Here is an 18,281-nt window from a genome sequence, read left to right as displayed (position 1 = left end):
ATATATTAGGATTTGTGAAAAAAGACAAATACATATTGTACCATATATTACATAGTTAATAAAACATAGCTGATTACATAGAATCTAATTTTGAATGTCAATACATTATGCAACAACACATTAGGTTCTAATATATTTTTGTATAGCTGATGTAAGTGTCGGTGACTGTCTTCCAACAATTTCATCTGATAATAATTGTAGTCTCCAATGCAAGATTATATGTATCTTGGAAAAAGCTAATGGCTTGTCGAGCTGCAGTTTGCTGTGAAAGATTCGCCTCTGTTGAAGTTATTCCGATGAATCTTAGTGTGTTGGGAAATTTGGAACTCCATGAATTTCAACTTATGCTTTCAATTCGTCAGCAGTGATAGAATGAATTCCATAGTGTGCCGCTGGTAAATTAAGTTGTGTCAGCATGTCATGCAAAATTATCTTGATGTTCGTTTCGATTACTCGATGTGTTTCACCCATTATACGTAACAATATTTTCGAAGTTCTCGTAGTATTTGAATAAGTGTGTATGTGTTTCACTCTCTCTCTCTGTGTGTTTGTGTGTGTTTGTGAATATATATTGAGTATGAGTTTGATAATATATGTAACATGCATGTTTGCATGTGTCACAAAGATTCCTCTAAATACATATATGTACGACAACACATGTTGTTTAAATATTTATGTTGATATGATTTGGCATGAATGTTTATGTGGACCGTATATTTGAAATTTACGTCAGAACATTTATACCCTAAGATAAATAATTATGACATAATATGGATGTAGTAAATAAAAAATCTGATTTAAAAAAAACATAATACAAATATATTAATACTTGTAAAAAAAAGGTAAATACATATTCTACCATATCTTACATAGATTGTTACATAGATTTTAATCTTGATCGATACATTATGTAATAACACAAATAGTTCTAAAACATTTTGTTGTATAGAAGAAGTAAGTGTCAGTAATTATCTTCCAGTAATTTCATTTGATAATAATTGTAATCTCCAATGTCAACATTGTATGTATTTCGAAGAAAGCTAATGGCTTTTCGAGCTGCAGTTTCTTGTGAAAGATTGACCTCTGTAGAAGTCATTCCGACGAATCTTAGTGTATGTGGAAAGTTTGGAACTCCATGAATTTCAACGTATGCCTTCAATTTGTCATCAGTGGCAGAATGAATTCCATAACATGGCACTGGTAGATTAAGTTGTATAAGCATGTCACGCAAAATTATCTTAATGCTTGTTTCCATTACTCGTGTGTTTCATCCATTACAAGTAACGATAATTTTCAAAGTTGTGGTAGTATTTGTTTGAGTGTGTATGTGTTTGTGTGTGTGTGTTGTGTAAGTATATATTGAATACCAGTTTTATAATAAATGTAGCATGCATGTTGACATTTGTCATAAATTTTGCTTTAAATTCATGTGTGTACGATAACAGTGCTGTTTAAATATTCATGTTGATATGATTTGTCATGAATGTTTACGTGAACTGTTTATTTGAAATTTACGTGTCAATACATTTATGTCCTAAAATAAGCAGAAATAACGTGTTGTTAAATAATTTATTTTGTTTTAGAACAATTATAATATTGTACTTTTTAGAAAACATTTTTTATTATATTTATATCAATAGATTGTGATTTATATTTGATTTCTCTATGTACTTATGATAGCTGATATGATAAAAAATATGTAGTAAAATTGGAAAGCATTGTATTTAAATATTTAAGGGTTCACCAAATGATTTGAAATACAATTACACAAATACATTACATTATATTTTATAATATGTACAAGAGTGTCTATATTATTTTATCTTACAATGGATATTCAAAAGTAATTTACACTATAGACATAGTATTCAAATGGTAGCATATGTAATTTCCTTGGTTTTCCAACGTAGTTGTTTGTTATCTCCAAGCATGCATGTAGTCAATTCTATATTGAAATATTTGTCCTTTAACTTCTCAACAGTTTCTTCAATAAATATTCGGCGTACCTACAAGAATAAATGTAATTAATATTGATTATTGGTATATTTATATATATTATGTAATATGAAATGATTATTAAGGTACCTGCATCGACAGTAATAATATCTCAATTGCTTTTTTGTCTAAAACAAACTCTGCATGATGACCAAATAGTGTCATAGGTGTCCTACCGCTGGAGTCTTCAACATCCACATGTATGATACATCTGCAGTGAATAAAATAGAACAGATAAGTAATGGGAGATAATTTTGAAAAGTAATGGAAAACAGTGTGAAAAATTACTTGGGTTCAGCTGTTGCAGCATGTGTAGTGGATGAAATTGAACAGGTAAATTCCTCTCCAATGTTAGCGTTACATTTTTTGTTGCATACGTTGCAAGAATCATATATTAGACTATGCTTATTAGATATTTCTGTAATTTTTCCTTTGATACGCACATTCTTTCCAGCCTGACATAATAAAATTAAATCAAATAAAAAAATTACTAAGAAAAATATAACTATAATAAAAGAATAAGAAATATATTTATATTTAAATTACAATATAACCTGTTGTTCTGGCAGTAAACTGATTAAAACATCTGAGTGTCCATTTTGCTCTGTGTTTTCATTGCTCAGATTAGCAATCGATGTTTTTAGTTCGTATATTTTCAGTGTTTTCGACAACCCTGTAACAAAATTATGTGTAAATTAGATAACGTTTGGTAATAATTATTTACGGCTACTCTTTTATTTAACTTACCAGTTATGTAATGCAAATGTTGTTGGTGAATCAGTGTTTATTTTGATAGTCGAAAGAGGTGAGCTGTTCCATTTCGCTCCTATAAAAACATATTAGTAGACTTATAGTTGTTTTAACAACAATAAAAATATTAACAAAAATAGCTGAAAATAAATAATAATAACATAATGGTAACACTGATGTTATTATAATAAAAAGTAAATGTGGTACTTAAATTTTATTATAATTTAAATTGGATACCATCGAAATTTTTTGCTACAACACGTGTAACTTGAATAATAGGAAGCGAATCGATTATTTCAGCAATCTGTTCAGCTTCATGTGTAGCAAGAGTGCTCCATACTGACAATGTTATTGGTGTTAACCTGTCATAATATAAATGTACATATATTGTTATTGTAAATGAATCATTTCAGATAATTGATATTGTTGAAATTATAAACTTACGATGTATCTGTTAACTGAATATCACGTATATCATACGTTCTTCCAGTTGTTTGAGAAGTCACTGTTCTTATTTCATGTACATGGATAGCAACACCAACAATATCTGCAGATACAATTGAGAAGATTGGCCAACATACCATAAAAATTGTTGAAGCTTAAGTAACGAATATTAGTTTGAATAAAATTAAGTAGATATAATAATGACTAACCAATTCTATCGCTTTTTCCAATATAATCATTTACCGCCATCAAGTGATACCCAGTAGGACGTTTCACTTATTTGATTATGTATGGATGATTGAGTTTCGGTTACTTTTTGTTGATTTGATGGTCATCTGATATTGTTGCTCATTTCTGATGAGATAGTCAGGCATTCGAGTGATTAGTGGATTTGTTATATCATATTCTTTTCCTTCATGAAGTGTGTCTCTGAAGAGATCAATATCTTGTTCAAATATTGTTGCCCTCATTTGTACACCCTAAATATAAAATTAACATTTACAATGTTATGGAAAATAATTTCGGTAATGAATATGATTTGCACACAAAATAAAATAATGTAAATGTACCTCATATTCAAATATAAGATTTTGCATCTTCATAGTTCCTGAACGAGAAGTCTTTGGAGGTTGCTTTCGGAGGACGACAATTGTATTCGTAAAATTACGACTTTGGTCGGATAGATCAGCAAGTGCTACTCTTTCCATAGTCATGATGTTCTTGCAATGAAAACAAAATTATATATTTATATTGTGCAAGCATAGTATTCACAAAAATTTAAATATAAAAACGTGAATTATAGTACACTCAATGTTACAAAATATTTATAGTACTATTGAATTTAACTAATTTTAATTTATAGGTATAGGAGACTATTTTTTAAATTTAATATGCTAAATAAGTGAAAAAGCTTTATAAATATAAAACTATATTTAATTGTTAAAAACACTTACCTTTAGTAGGACACTAACACTTTAAATAATTCCAGCTTGTTGTAAAACTTCGTAGCATACAATATATGTGTTTCTGTGTCGCAACTTGTATGTCGTTCATTGGGTTTAATAACAACTCGAATGTCATGGCTTTTTCTTGCACGGGATAAAGCAACATAAAGTTGGCCATGGGAGAAAACTGACCGCAGTAGATATATACCAACTTTGTCAAGAGTTTGACCTTGAGCCTTATTTATTGTCATATCAAAACTCAGTCGGATGGGAAATTGTTTTCTCCTGAAATGAAATGGATATTTATCCATAGCAGATGGTTGTAATGGAATACGTGGTATGAAAACACGTTCGCCTTTATGATGTCCTACAATAATTTCGGCATCAATAACATTAGGTGAAAAAGCTTTACAGAGCAGCCTGGTGCCGTTGCAAAGTCCGATGTTGGATCTAGATTACGCAGAAGTATGATAGGACTGTTTTTTTTTTTCAAAACTAAATGGTGGGTGGAAAACCATTTGGTAGCAGACTGTTTAGAAATTCAATTGGATAATCATTTACTGAATTGCCTATCGCTTCGTCAAAACTTCTGTATTCGTATGCTTCTCCTGGCTGCCTGTGAACTAAATTCGAATTAATAATTTCGGCGTCTTCATTTGTTGGTGTTAAAATAGCTTTTCTGCCGTAGATAATGTACGTGTGTTCATAGTATCAATATCTGGATATATCGCATCAATTAGTTGATCAACAGAGAGAATTTCATTGTGATAAGGTATCACAAGTGACTTCGGCAATGATATATATCTTCCGTTTTCATAAGGTGGAGCTCCTTCACCCAATTGTAAAAGGAATTCACTGAAAGTAGGATCATGAATTGCCCTCATATTTTGCTTTAGGTGAATCTTCTCAAGTATTGTCCATAATGGAGACATGACAAAGCTTGCATTATGGCTTCTTGTAAAGTACTTTAGGTATGACCGGTAATACTTGCCTGAAATCACCTCCGAACACAAACTTTCCACCAAATAACAAGTCGTTCGAACATATATCTCTTAATGTTCTTTCAAGGTATTCTATAGTTTGTCGTCTTGCCATAGATGCTTCATCCCAAATAATTAATCTTGACATACGAATTAACTCTGCAAGTGCACTTTGTTTTGAAATTTGGGGTTCTGATTTTCATCAATATCTAACGGAATTTTAAATCGAGAATTAGCTGTTCTACCACCTGCAATATTTGATGCTGCTATTCCGGATGTAGCAACAGCTAAAGCAATTATTCCTTGTGCTCTTAAATTTGCAAGCAATGTAGAGTATAAGAATGTCTTTCCAGTCCCACCAGGACCATCAACAAAGAAAGCTCCGGGTTTATTGTGAATAACTCTATCAATATTCTAGCATATGCAATTTTTTGCTCGTAGTTAAGCAAATCAACGGCACTTACCTCTTCAGCAGAGATTGGGATTCGAAGCTCTTCTTCAATTTCTTTCATCTTTTTTTCTTCATAGCTTTCTTCAACTTTCAGTCCTCCGAAGTCAAAACTATCAAAGCTTTTTCCCATTGATTCAATGAGGTAAGAAATTTAAGTGTCATTTGTTGTACTTTTCGTGCATTTTTCGGGAAAGAGTAATTGTAGTCTTCTGATAATGCGGAAAAGAATTTATCCAAAATGATCTCGGACTTCTCGGTTGACAATATATAAGTAAAGTGGCAAATAATCTGCGTAGAACAAATGGTGTTTGAAAATGTGTAGCTTCTTCCATACATTTTTCTATGGAATCATCAGCTTCAAGAAGTCCGTGTCGATATGCTGCTTCACGAAATGTTGAACATTTGGTTGTATTAACAGTAAGCAAATCTTCAAATGATTGAGGCCCCTGATGTGAGTGAGTCAGGCGCAAATAGTATCGTTCTTCTTCGACAGGACTCGCATTGATTAGTCGTCCTACGGCAAACCCTCTTTGACGAGGACTCCAAAATCGCTCATTTTTCTTCGGATTCCAAACATAATGCTCCGGAAATGTTCATATAGTAGAAGTCGAGAATTTCGATCCGTTCGATTTCTTTCAAAGAAAGCAGTCAACATGGTTCGTCTTCTACTGTTATTCTCAGCTATATCTTCCAGACGTTCTTCTGATCTGTATGTCAGGTTTGCATATTTGGAAGATGTACTTGTAGTGCAAGATGTTTGGATATATATCATTAGAAGAAATCTGAAAATCCGCCAAGCAGCTTCCGGAGGTGATATCCATCTTGCAGATTGATATGCACTAATCTCATCAGCAGATTTATTTGTTGTGTTGGTAACGCCAATACACGATCATGTCCTTTATAAATATATTTATATAAATACTTGACAGCCTTTATTGTCGAACAAATTTCCACATTTATATGGCAATCATATTTGGCTAACAAAAAGGGATTATAAGGGATCACCCATCGATTATCCAATAGTACTCCACGTATCCGAGCTTGTCTGCCATCATCACGACGCTGATAAATGGGAAAGGAATTGCGACCATTAGTTGTGATCTCCGCAAAGTTACGAGGATACTTATTCTTGCAATTTCATCTCATACAAACATTTTTCGGATTATCTCTGCCACAAGGACCGTGCATATATGTTTCAAAACAGCTTCATAAATATGAGGATTCAATGATCTATCAGGAATTTCAGCGCATACATAAGCATCATATTGATCCGGACTTCGAATTTTACTTTTCGAATCCAATATGATAAGAAAATGAGCATGTGGTAATCCTCGTTTTTGAAATTCAACTACATATACGAATGCTGCAACGTTACCAAACAATTTTCCCTCAACAATATCTTTTTTCAACTTCGTCAATTTCGCTCTGAAGACCCGGGATATAAGATCTGGTCTATTTTGTACTTCTTCATGGGGGAGCAATTCTCTTTTAATTTCTGGCCACTGAGGATTGCACGTCATCGTAATAAAGAAATCTGGTTTTCCATAATGTCTCACTAAAGCCATTGCATCAACATATCTACGACGCATGTCTCGTGGACCACCTATGAAAGATGGAGGGAGAATAAAAGGGCGTCCAATATTGGACCCTTCGGTTTCTCCAAGATGTAAACTATCAATTATTCCTTGATAGAGTTCAGCACGAATAGTATCTTGATTGCACCTTATAAAATCAAGACGGGTCATCTCAATTTTGATGTACATGTCAACAATAAATTGTTGAAGTAGTCGTCCACAACGAAGCAAAAGTGACGTTTGTCCAATTCGGATTTGGAATTGATAGCAATAATATTCTCTACAAGAAACCTTTCTATTCGATGAAGAAGATTGAGTAACTGTATTGATTTAAAGAATGTTTTATCAATCGAATGATAACAATTTTTTTGATAATAAGAAAGTAATTAGAATAATTTTTAGCGGACAAACCTTGTTCTTCAGCTTCAACTAAATCATCAATGGTTTGGACTAAGACTTCATTGATAGGAAATGTTGAACATCTCTGTCGATGTTGACGACCACTCGATGTCATCCAGTTTTGCCGTAAGGGAATATAACAGGGTATTGTAAAGGATCGTAACATCCATAATAGTGACATACACGCTGACTTGAACCTGAATGTGGTCGTACGATAATATCATGAGTCAGTGGTTGTGACGAACCACCATCTTCAACCCAAATAGCGGCTACTTGAGATGCAACTGGGGCGTTATGAGTACGTTGATCGTGGTTAGGGTCTGAACGAATCACTATCCGACTGGTGTCATTAATATGTTGGTCTTTTAATGATCGGAAAAACTTTGCATACGGATTTGATTCCATTACTCGCATCAAAGTGGAAATAACACTCGGCAGCAATTTAGAAGAACTTTGGACCCGATACTCCATTTCCATCTCGGTGTCGAAAAAATATAATTGTAGATATCGTGGAGCTTGTTCATTCGGAAGTAGGTCGTTAATATAATGGTACACTTGCCCTTAAACTTTAAAAGTGTATATTCCATGATCTCTTCGGGCAAGTTCTTTGTCTTTTTTTACTCCAAAAAGATGTAAATGAAAATAGACTGCTATATAGCATTATATATTGCCTGAAGTTTTTTGAATCATCATCTGTTGATAAAAATAATCTATAAAGATCCGGTTGTATTAAATTACTTGCTAGACGAATATCTCCCTCGTTGCAACAGAATTTCGTAGATTCGCCTTCCAGAAGCTTAGCACCACAATGTTGACATGTGGACGAAATTGGAAGAATATAAGGTTCATGTGGTGTTTTTTTAGTACCTTGTATAAGATGAAAACCATTTAATATGAAAATATTTAACACAATATGATATAGTATGTATTTTGAACATATGTTTGGTTAAAAAAAATCACAACCTGAAGTATTAGGACGAACTTTAGATGAAGTTTTTTTGCCACGCAAAGTTGATGCTTCGTTTTCTTTATAGCTCATACCTAGTGCTTTTGAAAATCTAATCGTAGTACACGATACAAAATAAAATCACATATAATATTTAGAAAGTCCCTATCAAATTATCAAAGTTGAAAAGAAAATAAATATATAATAGAGTATATGCATAAAAACTATTCTATGCAGATAACATACCTACAGAATCACCGAATGGATTATCTTTCATTGCTGGTAGATTTGTATTCAATATCTGCAATTTCATATATTTTGTCAATTAGATAATTTTTTTTGTATTGTATATTTTGAACCATAAGTTAAGTCTAAAAACATAGTATATTCTTATTGATTTAGAGGTATCTAGATTGGCAGATGTATGTACAATGGAAGTTTGTTCACTTTGGAATTCTGAATATTGATGTGATACGTAATTATATAGTATGAAAGTAATAACGTTACAATATTGACCACAAAATTGCAATAACTATATATAAATTACAAATCAAATTGAGTTTGTTAGCTATGTAATTGCAACTAATGTAATTTAATAAAGAAATGGAAGATGATCCTCAACATGTCTTTTTCTTCCTAAAGCTACATTACTATTTCTAAAATGCTCAAAGATGCTATGGATTTTGGTGAAGACAAAGAGGTACTTAAGCTGTGGATGGAGAAGCATTATTATAGATATTTTACTACGAGACTTTATTTACATAATTATTTATAAGTTCATTATTATCACAATTTATTATCGCCTACCATATAGATTGTTATAGTTATAAATGCAGATGGAGGTGTAGCAAATCTTTTACTGGTATTTTAGTTTGACAAGTAATAATTATTGGAATTATGCGTGAGAAATAGATGGCACCAGAATGTTCTTTGTGGATTATAGATGCTAATGAATGGAAGAAGTCATTGTAGATGAGCTTTTTGGCCAAACATAAATAATTTAGAAAATGAATCTAGCAAACATTACAATCATATTCGTATTGTTCGTTTGCATATTTTTGAACAAGTTAATACATCAAAAACTCATAGTTTGTTAATTATGTCCTCAAAAGTAAAAATAAAATAACTTTTTTTAAACAGTCTGTAAGTAATTGGTGCATTTAATATTCACCATATATATATTTTTTAAAATTTTGGTATAATATAGGGAGTTATAGTATATTACGATGAAAATCTATTTTATTTTTTTGCATGTTTAAATTAACATTTTTATAAATTAACATGTAAAATACAAAACTAAGAATTTAATATATGTTCTATAACTAAAATTTATGATAATATGTATTTAATAATTTAAATTGAGAAATTCTTTTTAATATTTTTTTTTCCTTTCATTATGTATTTAAGTAATTAGTACGTTAAGTGGTAACCATGTATTTAGAATACTTACAATATTTAATTTTTTGTTATATAATATAGGATGCTATAATACAATATGATAAAAATTTATATTACTTTTACATTGAAATTAACATATTTAAAGACTAATAATTCAATTGCAAAATTACAAATTAAATTTACATTGTAAAAATGAATTTCGCTTTTGCATAATAAATTTTGGTAACTATAACTACAATTTATTTAAATTTAAAATAGTAATTCTTCGTTTTTTTCGTAATTTTTGTATCCGTGTGACAAAAATGTATATCATTTTTTTTTATTGAAATTAACTTATTTAAAGAATAATATGTCAATTTCTAAATTAGAAGTTAGATTTACATTTTGTAATGAAATTTTCTATTGCACAATACATTTCGGTGAATATCACTACAATTTATTTGAATTTTCAATAATAATTCTTCCTTTTTCCGTGAATTTTTGCATCCGTGATGAGTGGGTTATCTCCTTTTTCGTGTTCTATACGTTTTAGAATGAATTTTAATAAAATAAAAGAAGAAAGATTATTAGATAGAGGTAATCCATTATTTAATGTTATTTTTATTCCATAGTAGCATTTATTTTAGCAACTTACATGTTTTTCTTTTAGGACAGATTAAAAATGTGTCATTATTCTAACCACCGTCTATTAGAAAAAGAACAAATTGCCTCATTTACTATGCGTGACATAAAATATTACTATTGATTATATATAATTTTATTTGTAATAGTTTTCTTTGCCTCTAGAATATCTTTTAACTGTTTTATATGTAAAATTTCTAATAGTTGTTATTTTATGTGAAGTTAATATATTCTTTTTTTTTTGTATTAGTATATAAGAACTTGAATATGAAAGTTTTTAAAAATTGTAAAGACCTATTTCAAGATTAATTTAGGTGTGTATATAATAACTAATATCTGAAAAACAACCAAGATATATAATGAAAGCTAAACAAATCTCGTAGTGCCTAAAGTTAATGCTGACAAGGCACAGCTATGATAATTATTAAGACAGTAACATTCTATAGCAGCCATCTTTCTTACAATATGTTATTTGAAAATCAATAAGCCTATAACTAATTACAAGAAGAAGAAAAGCCATTCAAAATCAAATACTTTAAGTGATTATGTGATCACTTTGGCTGTTTGAGGCTTGTTTAACAATCATAGCTACTTTTGACGTTGTTCACCATGACAAGACTTAATTTTTTTAGTGACATTTCAGATATATCTCCAGCGGCAAGACATATTTTTATTTGAAAATATTTACAAATATTTAAAAATAACATTGTATCACTTCAACATATAATGTTTCTTCTTTATTTCTAATTCATATTTGAAGATATGAACGGAGATATTTACAAAATGAAATATATAGACACATAATATTATACAAATGAACAAAAAATATAGATACATATTAAAAAGATTGCATAAGCATAAAAAAATTTACATAGCATGAAAATTATACCTTATGTGCTTCTTTCTTCTTTTTATATGTTTACACTAAAGTGGTTTAAGTATGGATGATCATCCGTATTTTTTTTGTTGGATATTTTTTTTTTCAGTGTTTGAAAGGTTGCATACCATCTAGGTTGAGTCGTACATTTACATTTATAGACAAACTATATACATGGGGCCAAAATTTGCATATGATATACTTTTTTTTATCTAATAGATAAATTCTATGGAAATTTATTTCAGCACCGCTTTGTAACTTACAACCAGAAAAATACAAAAAAGTTTAATAAATATATGAGAGTAGAAAAAAAGAAGGAAAAGAACGTAATATTAATCTTATCCTACATTACATATATAATATAATAATATAAATGGAAAAATAATTCATCATATTGACTATTTTTAATGTTATTATAATAATTTCTTGTTTACACTTATTTAATATAATAAGTGAATCGGTGTATACATTATTATGTTAATGTAATTAAGAGGTATTTTATATAAAAGAAAAAATTATTGCTAATTAAGCAAGCTCATGCAAGTAAAAAAAAATTCAAATAGATAACAAATGTAATTTTGAGTTGGAGAGAATGAGAACAATTAAATGAACTTTAAAAATATTAATTTATAAAATTAATTTCTACTTATCTCAAAATATCAGAGAAGATAATTTTTAGTTTAACATTCTCATGCAATGGTGACAAATTTATGATATTTGTTAGCCGTATAAAACAACTATATGACTTTTAAGAAACTTTCTTTATGGATTGAAATCCTCATCTCCATCCATATGAAATAAAAACAAATGCAATTTTATTGATATAGACAATAATATTTGTTGAAATAGTTTTTTGAAATAAATATAATTGCATTAATGTAGCTAAATCTTATCTCATAGTGTAAGATAAAATTATCTTGAGTTCAACATTTCAATACAAACAAAAGAAAATAACGATAATGTAGGCCGTATAAAAACAATCACATACATTTTTAATAACTTTATTGAACCAGAAGAATCTTCAGCTGCATCTATATCGGTTAACGATAACTTCAAGCCATATGAAGATAATAACATCTATCAAGGATTTGGTTGAATGAGTAAGAAAATGATTTGGATATAATATATAGATACTCATTCAGCTGAACTGAAGTCCTCCACTATACACGTTGCTTTGTGAATAATTTGGAAATCATATATTTCATACACGTATCAGTGTATACAAATAAACAACCGACCTATATTGAGAAAATGGATCTCAGAATGCTAGATGGCTAAAAAATGTAGTTCGTATTTTAGATTTGGATAATAACAAGTAATATTGCTAATATGAGGTTGAAGAAATAGAAAGAAAACCTCATAGTTGATGTATGTTATGGTGGGTTATATTCTCAAAACTAAGGAAAAAAACAAAGATATAAATATATTGTGTTTGTGAATTTTGAGGAAGACAAAAAAAGGAATAACACTAAGAAGTGACTAATGAAAACACTATTCAAACAACAAAACTTTGAGTAAAAACAAAATCTGATGTATTATAAAATAACGCAAGAAGACAAAAATCATATCTTACGGTGAATTTTGGGAACAAAATTTAATTGATAGAAGGGAAGAAAACCTCATAGTAGATGTATGTTACGTTGGATTATATTTTCAAAACTTGGGGGAAAAAAAACAAAGATATAGATCTATCACACTTGTGAAATTCTGAAAAAGACAAAAAAAGGAATAGTACTAATAAGAAGTGGCTAATGAAAAAACCAAAAGTACATAGGAATTGCATTGTCTTGAGAGATGCAACTATCTACATCCAAGTAAACGACCACAGACTACAACAATGTTTTCCTCCCTACAACACAAAAAAAAAAAAAGAATATACTGCGGAAAGTAACATACCCTTGCCATTCTTGAAGCTGCCTCTCTTTCAACTTTTTCCCAAAAGCAACCATCGTGATTGATCTGGTGAACAATGAAACATAAATGAGAAGCTTTTTTTAAAACCAAAAAAATTGACACATCTCTAATAAATCTAGTAACAAAGCACAACAAATCAACCAACTTTAAGAAGCTATATAACTACTAATCAAATAAACAAAGCATACACCTTGCTTCCTTCAGCAGCGCCTAATCGACCCAAGAAAACTCTACACCTCAATAAACAAACACAAGATGTGTTGTAAAACAATGACTATATCCTAGCAATTTAAAACATATATCAACATGAAGCTGTGATTTGTCAACCACTTAGTTGCCATGCATTAGTAAACTTTGTCAAATAAGATTAGGCATCCTTTTCATTGAGAGCATCATACCACTGTTCAATAGATAAGCACTAAGTACAACATATTTTACTATCCTTTTGAAGCAGCCTTCTAGATATGTGCCTCAAACTCGCGTCGAATTTGCCATAATTGACAATATCCTCATGAGGTCCATCCTCAGTGGCATATTCTATATAGTTTACAAGTACTAATATAAAATCTTTCAAACACATAAAATGAAATAAAAATTGACTGTTATTCAACGAATTACGATGACGAAATATCTGAATCTTTCAATATACACACACAATTGAACACCTCGTTCCCAGTACTCACCCCTAGCAATATGAGGCAAGTCAACGTGATACTCGACCTCTCCTAAAGATCCGCTCTCCAAAATAATAATGGTGATAATTACGATGACGATAAGGAGAGAGAAAAATCTGAAAGTTTAGTTTGGTAATTTGGTAAAAATGATGAAGGGAGAAGAAGCAAAAAATTGAGGACAGAGATTCACGGATTGAATAGTACCATTCTTTTGTATTTTGCCATTAAAAAAAACATGGAAAAAAAAGTTAATAAGAAAAAATGATGAAGGAAGAAGAAGCAAAAATTTGAGGAGAGAAGTTCACGGGTTGAATCACTGTTCCCATTCTTTTGTATTTTACCATTAAAAAAAAAGGTTAATGAGATATTAGATGGCAGTCTGGTAGTTATGTGAAGAATCTGGTCGGTGCCCCTACCCCTGGACAGCCGAAACCCAAGTTCCCTTTTTATATAAGATAAGATGCAACCCCTTAAGGGGGTGTTTGATTCACTAGATTTAGGTATGAGGTATGGGTTTGGAATGAACAAAACTCATACCTAATGTTTGTTTAACTTATTTCTAAATTTTAAACCCATGCCTCAAACCCATAAGGTATGGGGTTTAGAAACTCATGGGAGGAGGTGGGTATGGCTCATACCTTACCTCTAGGTATCAAATAAAAGAAGATTTTCATTCCTAAATGAAACCAAACACAAGGTATTAAGTATCAAGTTCCAAACCCATACCACCTTAATTTCATTCCTGATTCCAAACCCATACCATTATATGAACCAAACGCCCCCTAAATACCTAAAGTAATGCTCAAATTAGCTATCTTATTTCGTTCAAGCTGCATGAAAATACTATATATTTCTTTGTGTATATTGCACGTAATAGTGCTTAAAATTTTTAAATATTGCACGATTTGGTAATATTTTCGTAAAAAATCGAGCTCTTTATATCGGATTCGAGCTAATCAGAGTCAAAATCATCGTCCATTGAAGATCAGATTTAATTGTAGTCAACTGATTTCTTGTAATTTGTGTTTCTCCAAGTGTGGAAGGCAGAGAAGAAAATAGAAGATCTTTCATAGTAGACTTTTTTGAGAGAATATGAAAATAAGGTTTTGGACGGTTCCGTTTAATGAAGCTAGTGGGGATGCGTTTAGTATCTCCCGTTGGGTTATGATCACAAATCATACGAAAAAAGGAGCAGTTTCATTTATAGTTTATTTTATGAGGTTACTCGTATGAATAAATGCATTTAATTCTGTAAATAATTGTAGTTACTCATGTAATTGGATGGGGCCATCGTGTTAAATTTGAGGTTACTTGGATGAAAAATGAGCTTTCTTTTATGATTAAATAGGATTACTCATATAATCAAACGAGATTATTCCAAAAATATAAAGAAATTCTTGGGTATAACTGGCACAATAATTTATGATGTAACAACCCATAAACCACACCTTCTTCGCATCTCTCTTTGCTATCCATCCTACTTTTGTCTTTTTTTTTAACCCAAATCACTCATGATCAATATCACTTTCTCTTTCCTCAATTTCCACTTTTCTAATTCAAAACCTAATCTCTCTCCTCCATTTCCCAAATCTCATGTTCCACTTCACGTCATCCGTTGTGTTGTGTTCTTCATTTTCTCAATTTTCTCATTCAATTGATTGAAGAAGCAAACTTATTATATTTATATATATTCCACTGTCATTTATCGCACATTTTTGTTCGTTATTCGATCTTCACTCTATCACTTTCTCATCATTGTTTGTCAATTGAGTTGCTTCACAACCTCTTTTTCCAACGAGTTTGAGTCCAGGTAGATTTTCTTCGTCAGAATAAGTCCACATCGCCGTTGACGGCTCTCCTTCGTCGGGATTTTCGCTAAAAAAACGGTAAAATTATACAAATATGATTGTCTTGGAATCCTTCTTCTACTGATATCGACAAACTTAGATCTCCTATGACAACACTATCACTCATGAATTTATTTGTCATCAAATTTAGTCATAAATCATGATAAAAAATATTTGTACTACTGTCATGATTTATTTAAGTCATAAACTATGACCAATTTTAAGATAGGTCATTTTATGACCTATTTGGAAAATATGTATGAGATTTGTGGGCTAGTAGAATGGTGACATGTGTACATGTACTTTTTAGATTTTTTTTTCCTTTACAATCCAAAATTACATATTGCAACATCTAAAAAAATAAATGAAAAATATCGATGATTGTGACTTATTGAGCTTTAATATACACCCATATTGCTATGCTTTTATTCACTTTTTCAAATATTCATTTTTCGTATAAATTTCCATAATTGAAGAGAGATGAGGGATGATGAACTTTATTTTTATAATGAGTGGATGCACTTAGTGAAATTTGTCATAATACATGATTAATTTGTTGAGGATAAGAGAGGAAGTTGTAGAGAGAGGGGGATGACAAGCTTTTTGAGTTCATGAGTGACAACACTATGGGGAAACATAACACAAATCCTTCATTTTCGTCTCCAGTTTCATCATCTTCTTAATTCTTCTTCTTACTCGATTTGAGGCACCTTCTACCTCTTCAGAATTGAGCCAACGACGTCTGGCAGTGTCGAAGACATCGCGTTGCTGGCAGTGCTCGTTGGTGCGTCGTGAGCTATGGTATGGTGTGGTGGTGACGCATGGTGGTGTTGGTGCTAGTGTGTCGAGAAGTGTGGGAGGAGATGGAGCGGTGGATTCATGGAGATTAGGTTTTTATGTGGAGGAGAGAGAAAGAGATAAGAAAGATATAAGTTTACTAAAAAAATGATTTGATTAATAATGATAAAAGTATATAATTAGCTGAAAAATGATAATATAATAAAGAAAAATATTATAAGCATACTACTACAAAAACTGAGGTTTGTGGACGTTGATTGCTCGACACCTAGTAATAAGCGCTGGGTGGGAAACTTTTTTCCTTGTTATGTAGTCGCGTTTTGGCGTCAAGAATAATGCAGTGACCATTAAGAGTTGAGAATACATGTGCTTTGCACGTGTTTTAATTAAAAAAAAAAAAAAGAAGAGAATAGAGGGAGAAAGCAAAAACTTGAATTTTGGAAAAAACCGCATACATACTCCACGCCCATGGCTAAACCCTATTCAATCAATTCATTTGAAAATTCATCACTCCTCCGTACTCACCAGTTCATGATTTTTACAAAAAATCATCTATTAATTTCTTCACACTGCAATTCGTCATTATCGCCAGACTTTTCAGGTAATTAGGTTTCTTATATAATCAATTCTAATGGTTGTTCGGCTTCTTTTTCTTTAATCTCATGGACATCAATTCTTCCGATTTTCTATTGAATTCTTCGTCTTCTTCCTCTCATCATCCGTGACACTCAAATACTTGGCGATCAAGAGAACCAAATTAACTAATAATTCGCCTTTTAATTAATGAAGGGTAACTAATTATGCTACTATCTTGTGCAATTTCTTGCTCTAATTTGTAATTTTGTTAATCTTTTATGGGTAAAATTGAAAATTGGGTTTTTGTTTCATACTTTGATTACGTTTTTGTTCTGCTAATCATATATTTGTCTCTCTTAATAAACTTGGTTTATGGTTGCTGAATCGCTATGTTTGTTCTTGATTGTTCCAACATGTGGATCTTTTATATTTTGTTTTTACAGTTTTCACATTGAAATTCTGGGCAATTTCATGAAAATGTCATCTTGTAGGGTACAAAATAATTAGTGAGAGAGATCGATTTTCTCTTAATAACTAGTTGTTTTCTTTTGATAACTTTGTTGGTATCGCTTGTAATGCACTTTCCTTAACTCTAATTTTTTGGTCTACATAATTAACTTTCAAATTCGGCACTTCGAGTTATGATTTTCAGTTTGGCTTCCTCATTTCTTACTCATTTATGTCGATCCTTGTTGTTGTGGGGTCAGTTTGTTAAGTTGTTTCTTACTTTTTGGAAAGGTTATAGTCCTAGACTTCTAATGTTTAATTTTATGAAGATTCTTGGATTCAGGTTTACAGCTTTTCATGCTACTTTCTGATTGTCTTATTGTAAATAGTTTTCTCCCTAAAGCTAGTCATGAATATTTAGGTTAGTATGCTTGTTGCTTGTCATAAAGTTTAGGGAGTTAGAATGTAAGCTAGTTTCCATTTTTCCAAGGAGTGCATATGGTCCTTCCTCCAAATGATACGGCAAGATGTATGTTTTTTGTGGTGCATGACTCCCTGTGGCATATTACTCGAAGATAAAAGGTTTTTCTTTTACTAGTCTTATCCTTATGTGCAACTCTTTTTTATGTTATCATACCTCCTATCC

The 18,281-nt window shown here is 31.0% G+C and overlaps 2 protein-coding genes and 1 long non-coding RNA gene across 3 annotated transcripts; all 3 read right to left on the bottom strand.

Moving 5' to 3' along the window:
* Positions 1–1,868: 1,868 nt before the first annotated feature.
* On the bottom strand, positions 1,869–3,896 carry LOC130591378 (replication protein A 70 kDa DNA-binding subunit B-like). The gene is made up of 8 exons (XM_057394675.1): positions 3,759–3,896; positions 3,503–3,668; positions 3,190–3,292; positions 2,983–3,107; positions 2,550–2,668; positions 2,284–2,450; positions 2,086–2,206; positions 1,869–2,006 (listed from the first exon to the last, which is right to left on the bottom strand). The coding sequence occupies exons 1-8, from the start codon at positions 3,894–3,896 to the stop codon at positions 1,869–1,871; spliced, it is 1,077 nt and encodes a 358-aa protein (XP_057250658.1).
* A 1,370-nt stretch (positions 3,897–5,266) lies between these two features.
* On the bottom strand, positions 5,267–5,694 carry LOC104885081 (uncharacterized). The gene is made up of 2 exons (XM_057394674.1): positions 5,578–5,694; positions 5,267–5,527 (listed from the first exon to the last, which is right to left on the bottom strand). The coding sequence occupies exons 1-2, from the start codon at positions 5,692–5,694 to the stop codon at positions 5,267–5,269; spliced, it is 378 nt and encodes a 125-aa protein (XP_057250657.1).
* A 6,582-nt stretch (positions 5,695–12,276) lies between these two features.
* LOC130591492 (uncharacterized) lies at positions 12,277–14,420 on the bottom strand. Its single transcript, XR_008969239.1, has 2 exons — positions 13,276–14,420; positions 12,277–12,617 (listed from the first exon to the last, which is right to left on the bottom strand). It is a non-coding gene; the product is annotated as an uncharacterized LOC130591492 (long non-coding RNA).
* Between the last annotated feature and the right edge of the window lie 3,861 nt (positions 14,421–18,281).

Source organism: Beta vulgaris, chromosome 5 (assembly GCF_026745355.1).
Source record: "Beta vulgaris subsp. vulgaris cultivar EL10 chromosome 5, EL10.2, whole genome shotgun sequence".
Lineage (NCBI taxonomy): Eukaryota > Viridiplantae > Streptophyta > Magnoliopsida > Caryophyllales > Amaranthaceae > Beta > Beta vulgaris.
Note: the sequence above shows the minus strand (reverse complement) of the source record. Positions and strands in the feature narration are given on the sequence as shown.

What these genes read in the sequence shown, in the direction of transcription:
- LOC130591378 (XM_057394675.1), bottom strand. Translation starts at nt 3,896, where the DNA reads ATGGAAAGAGTAGCACTTGCTGATCTATCCGACCAAAGTCGTAATTTT. An exon ending in ATTCAGTTAACAGATACATC is followed by an intron (nt 3,108 to 3,189) that starts GTAAGTTTATAA and finishes ATATTATGACAG; the next exon opens with GTTAACACCAATAACATTGT. An exon ending in GCTGCAACAGCTGAACCCAA is followed by an intron (nt 2,207 to 2,283) that starts GTAATTTTTCAC and finishes TATTCACTGCAG; the next exon opens with ATGTATCATACATGTGGATG.
- LOC104885081 (XM_057394674.1), bottom strand. Translation starts at nt 5,694, where the DNA reads ATGGGAAAAAGCTTTGATAGTTTTGACTTCGGAGGACTGAAAGTTGAA. An exon ending in TCCCAATCTCTGCTGAAGAG is followed by an intron (nt 5,528 to 5,577) that starts GTAAGTGCCGTT and finishes TGCATATGCTAG; the next exon opens with AATATTGATAGAGTTATTCA.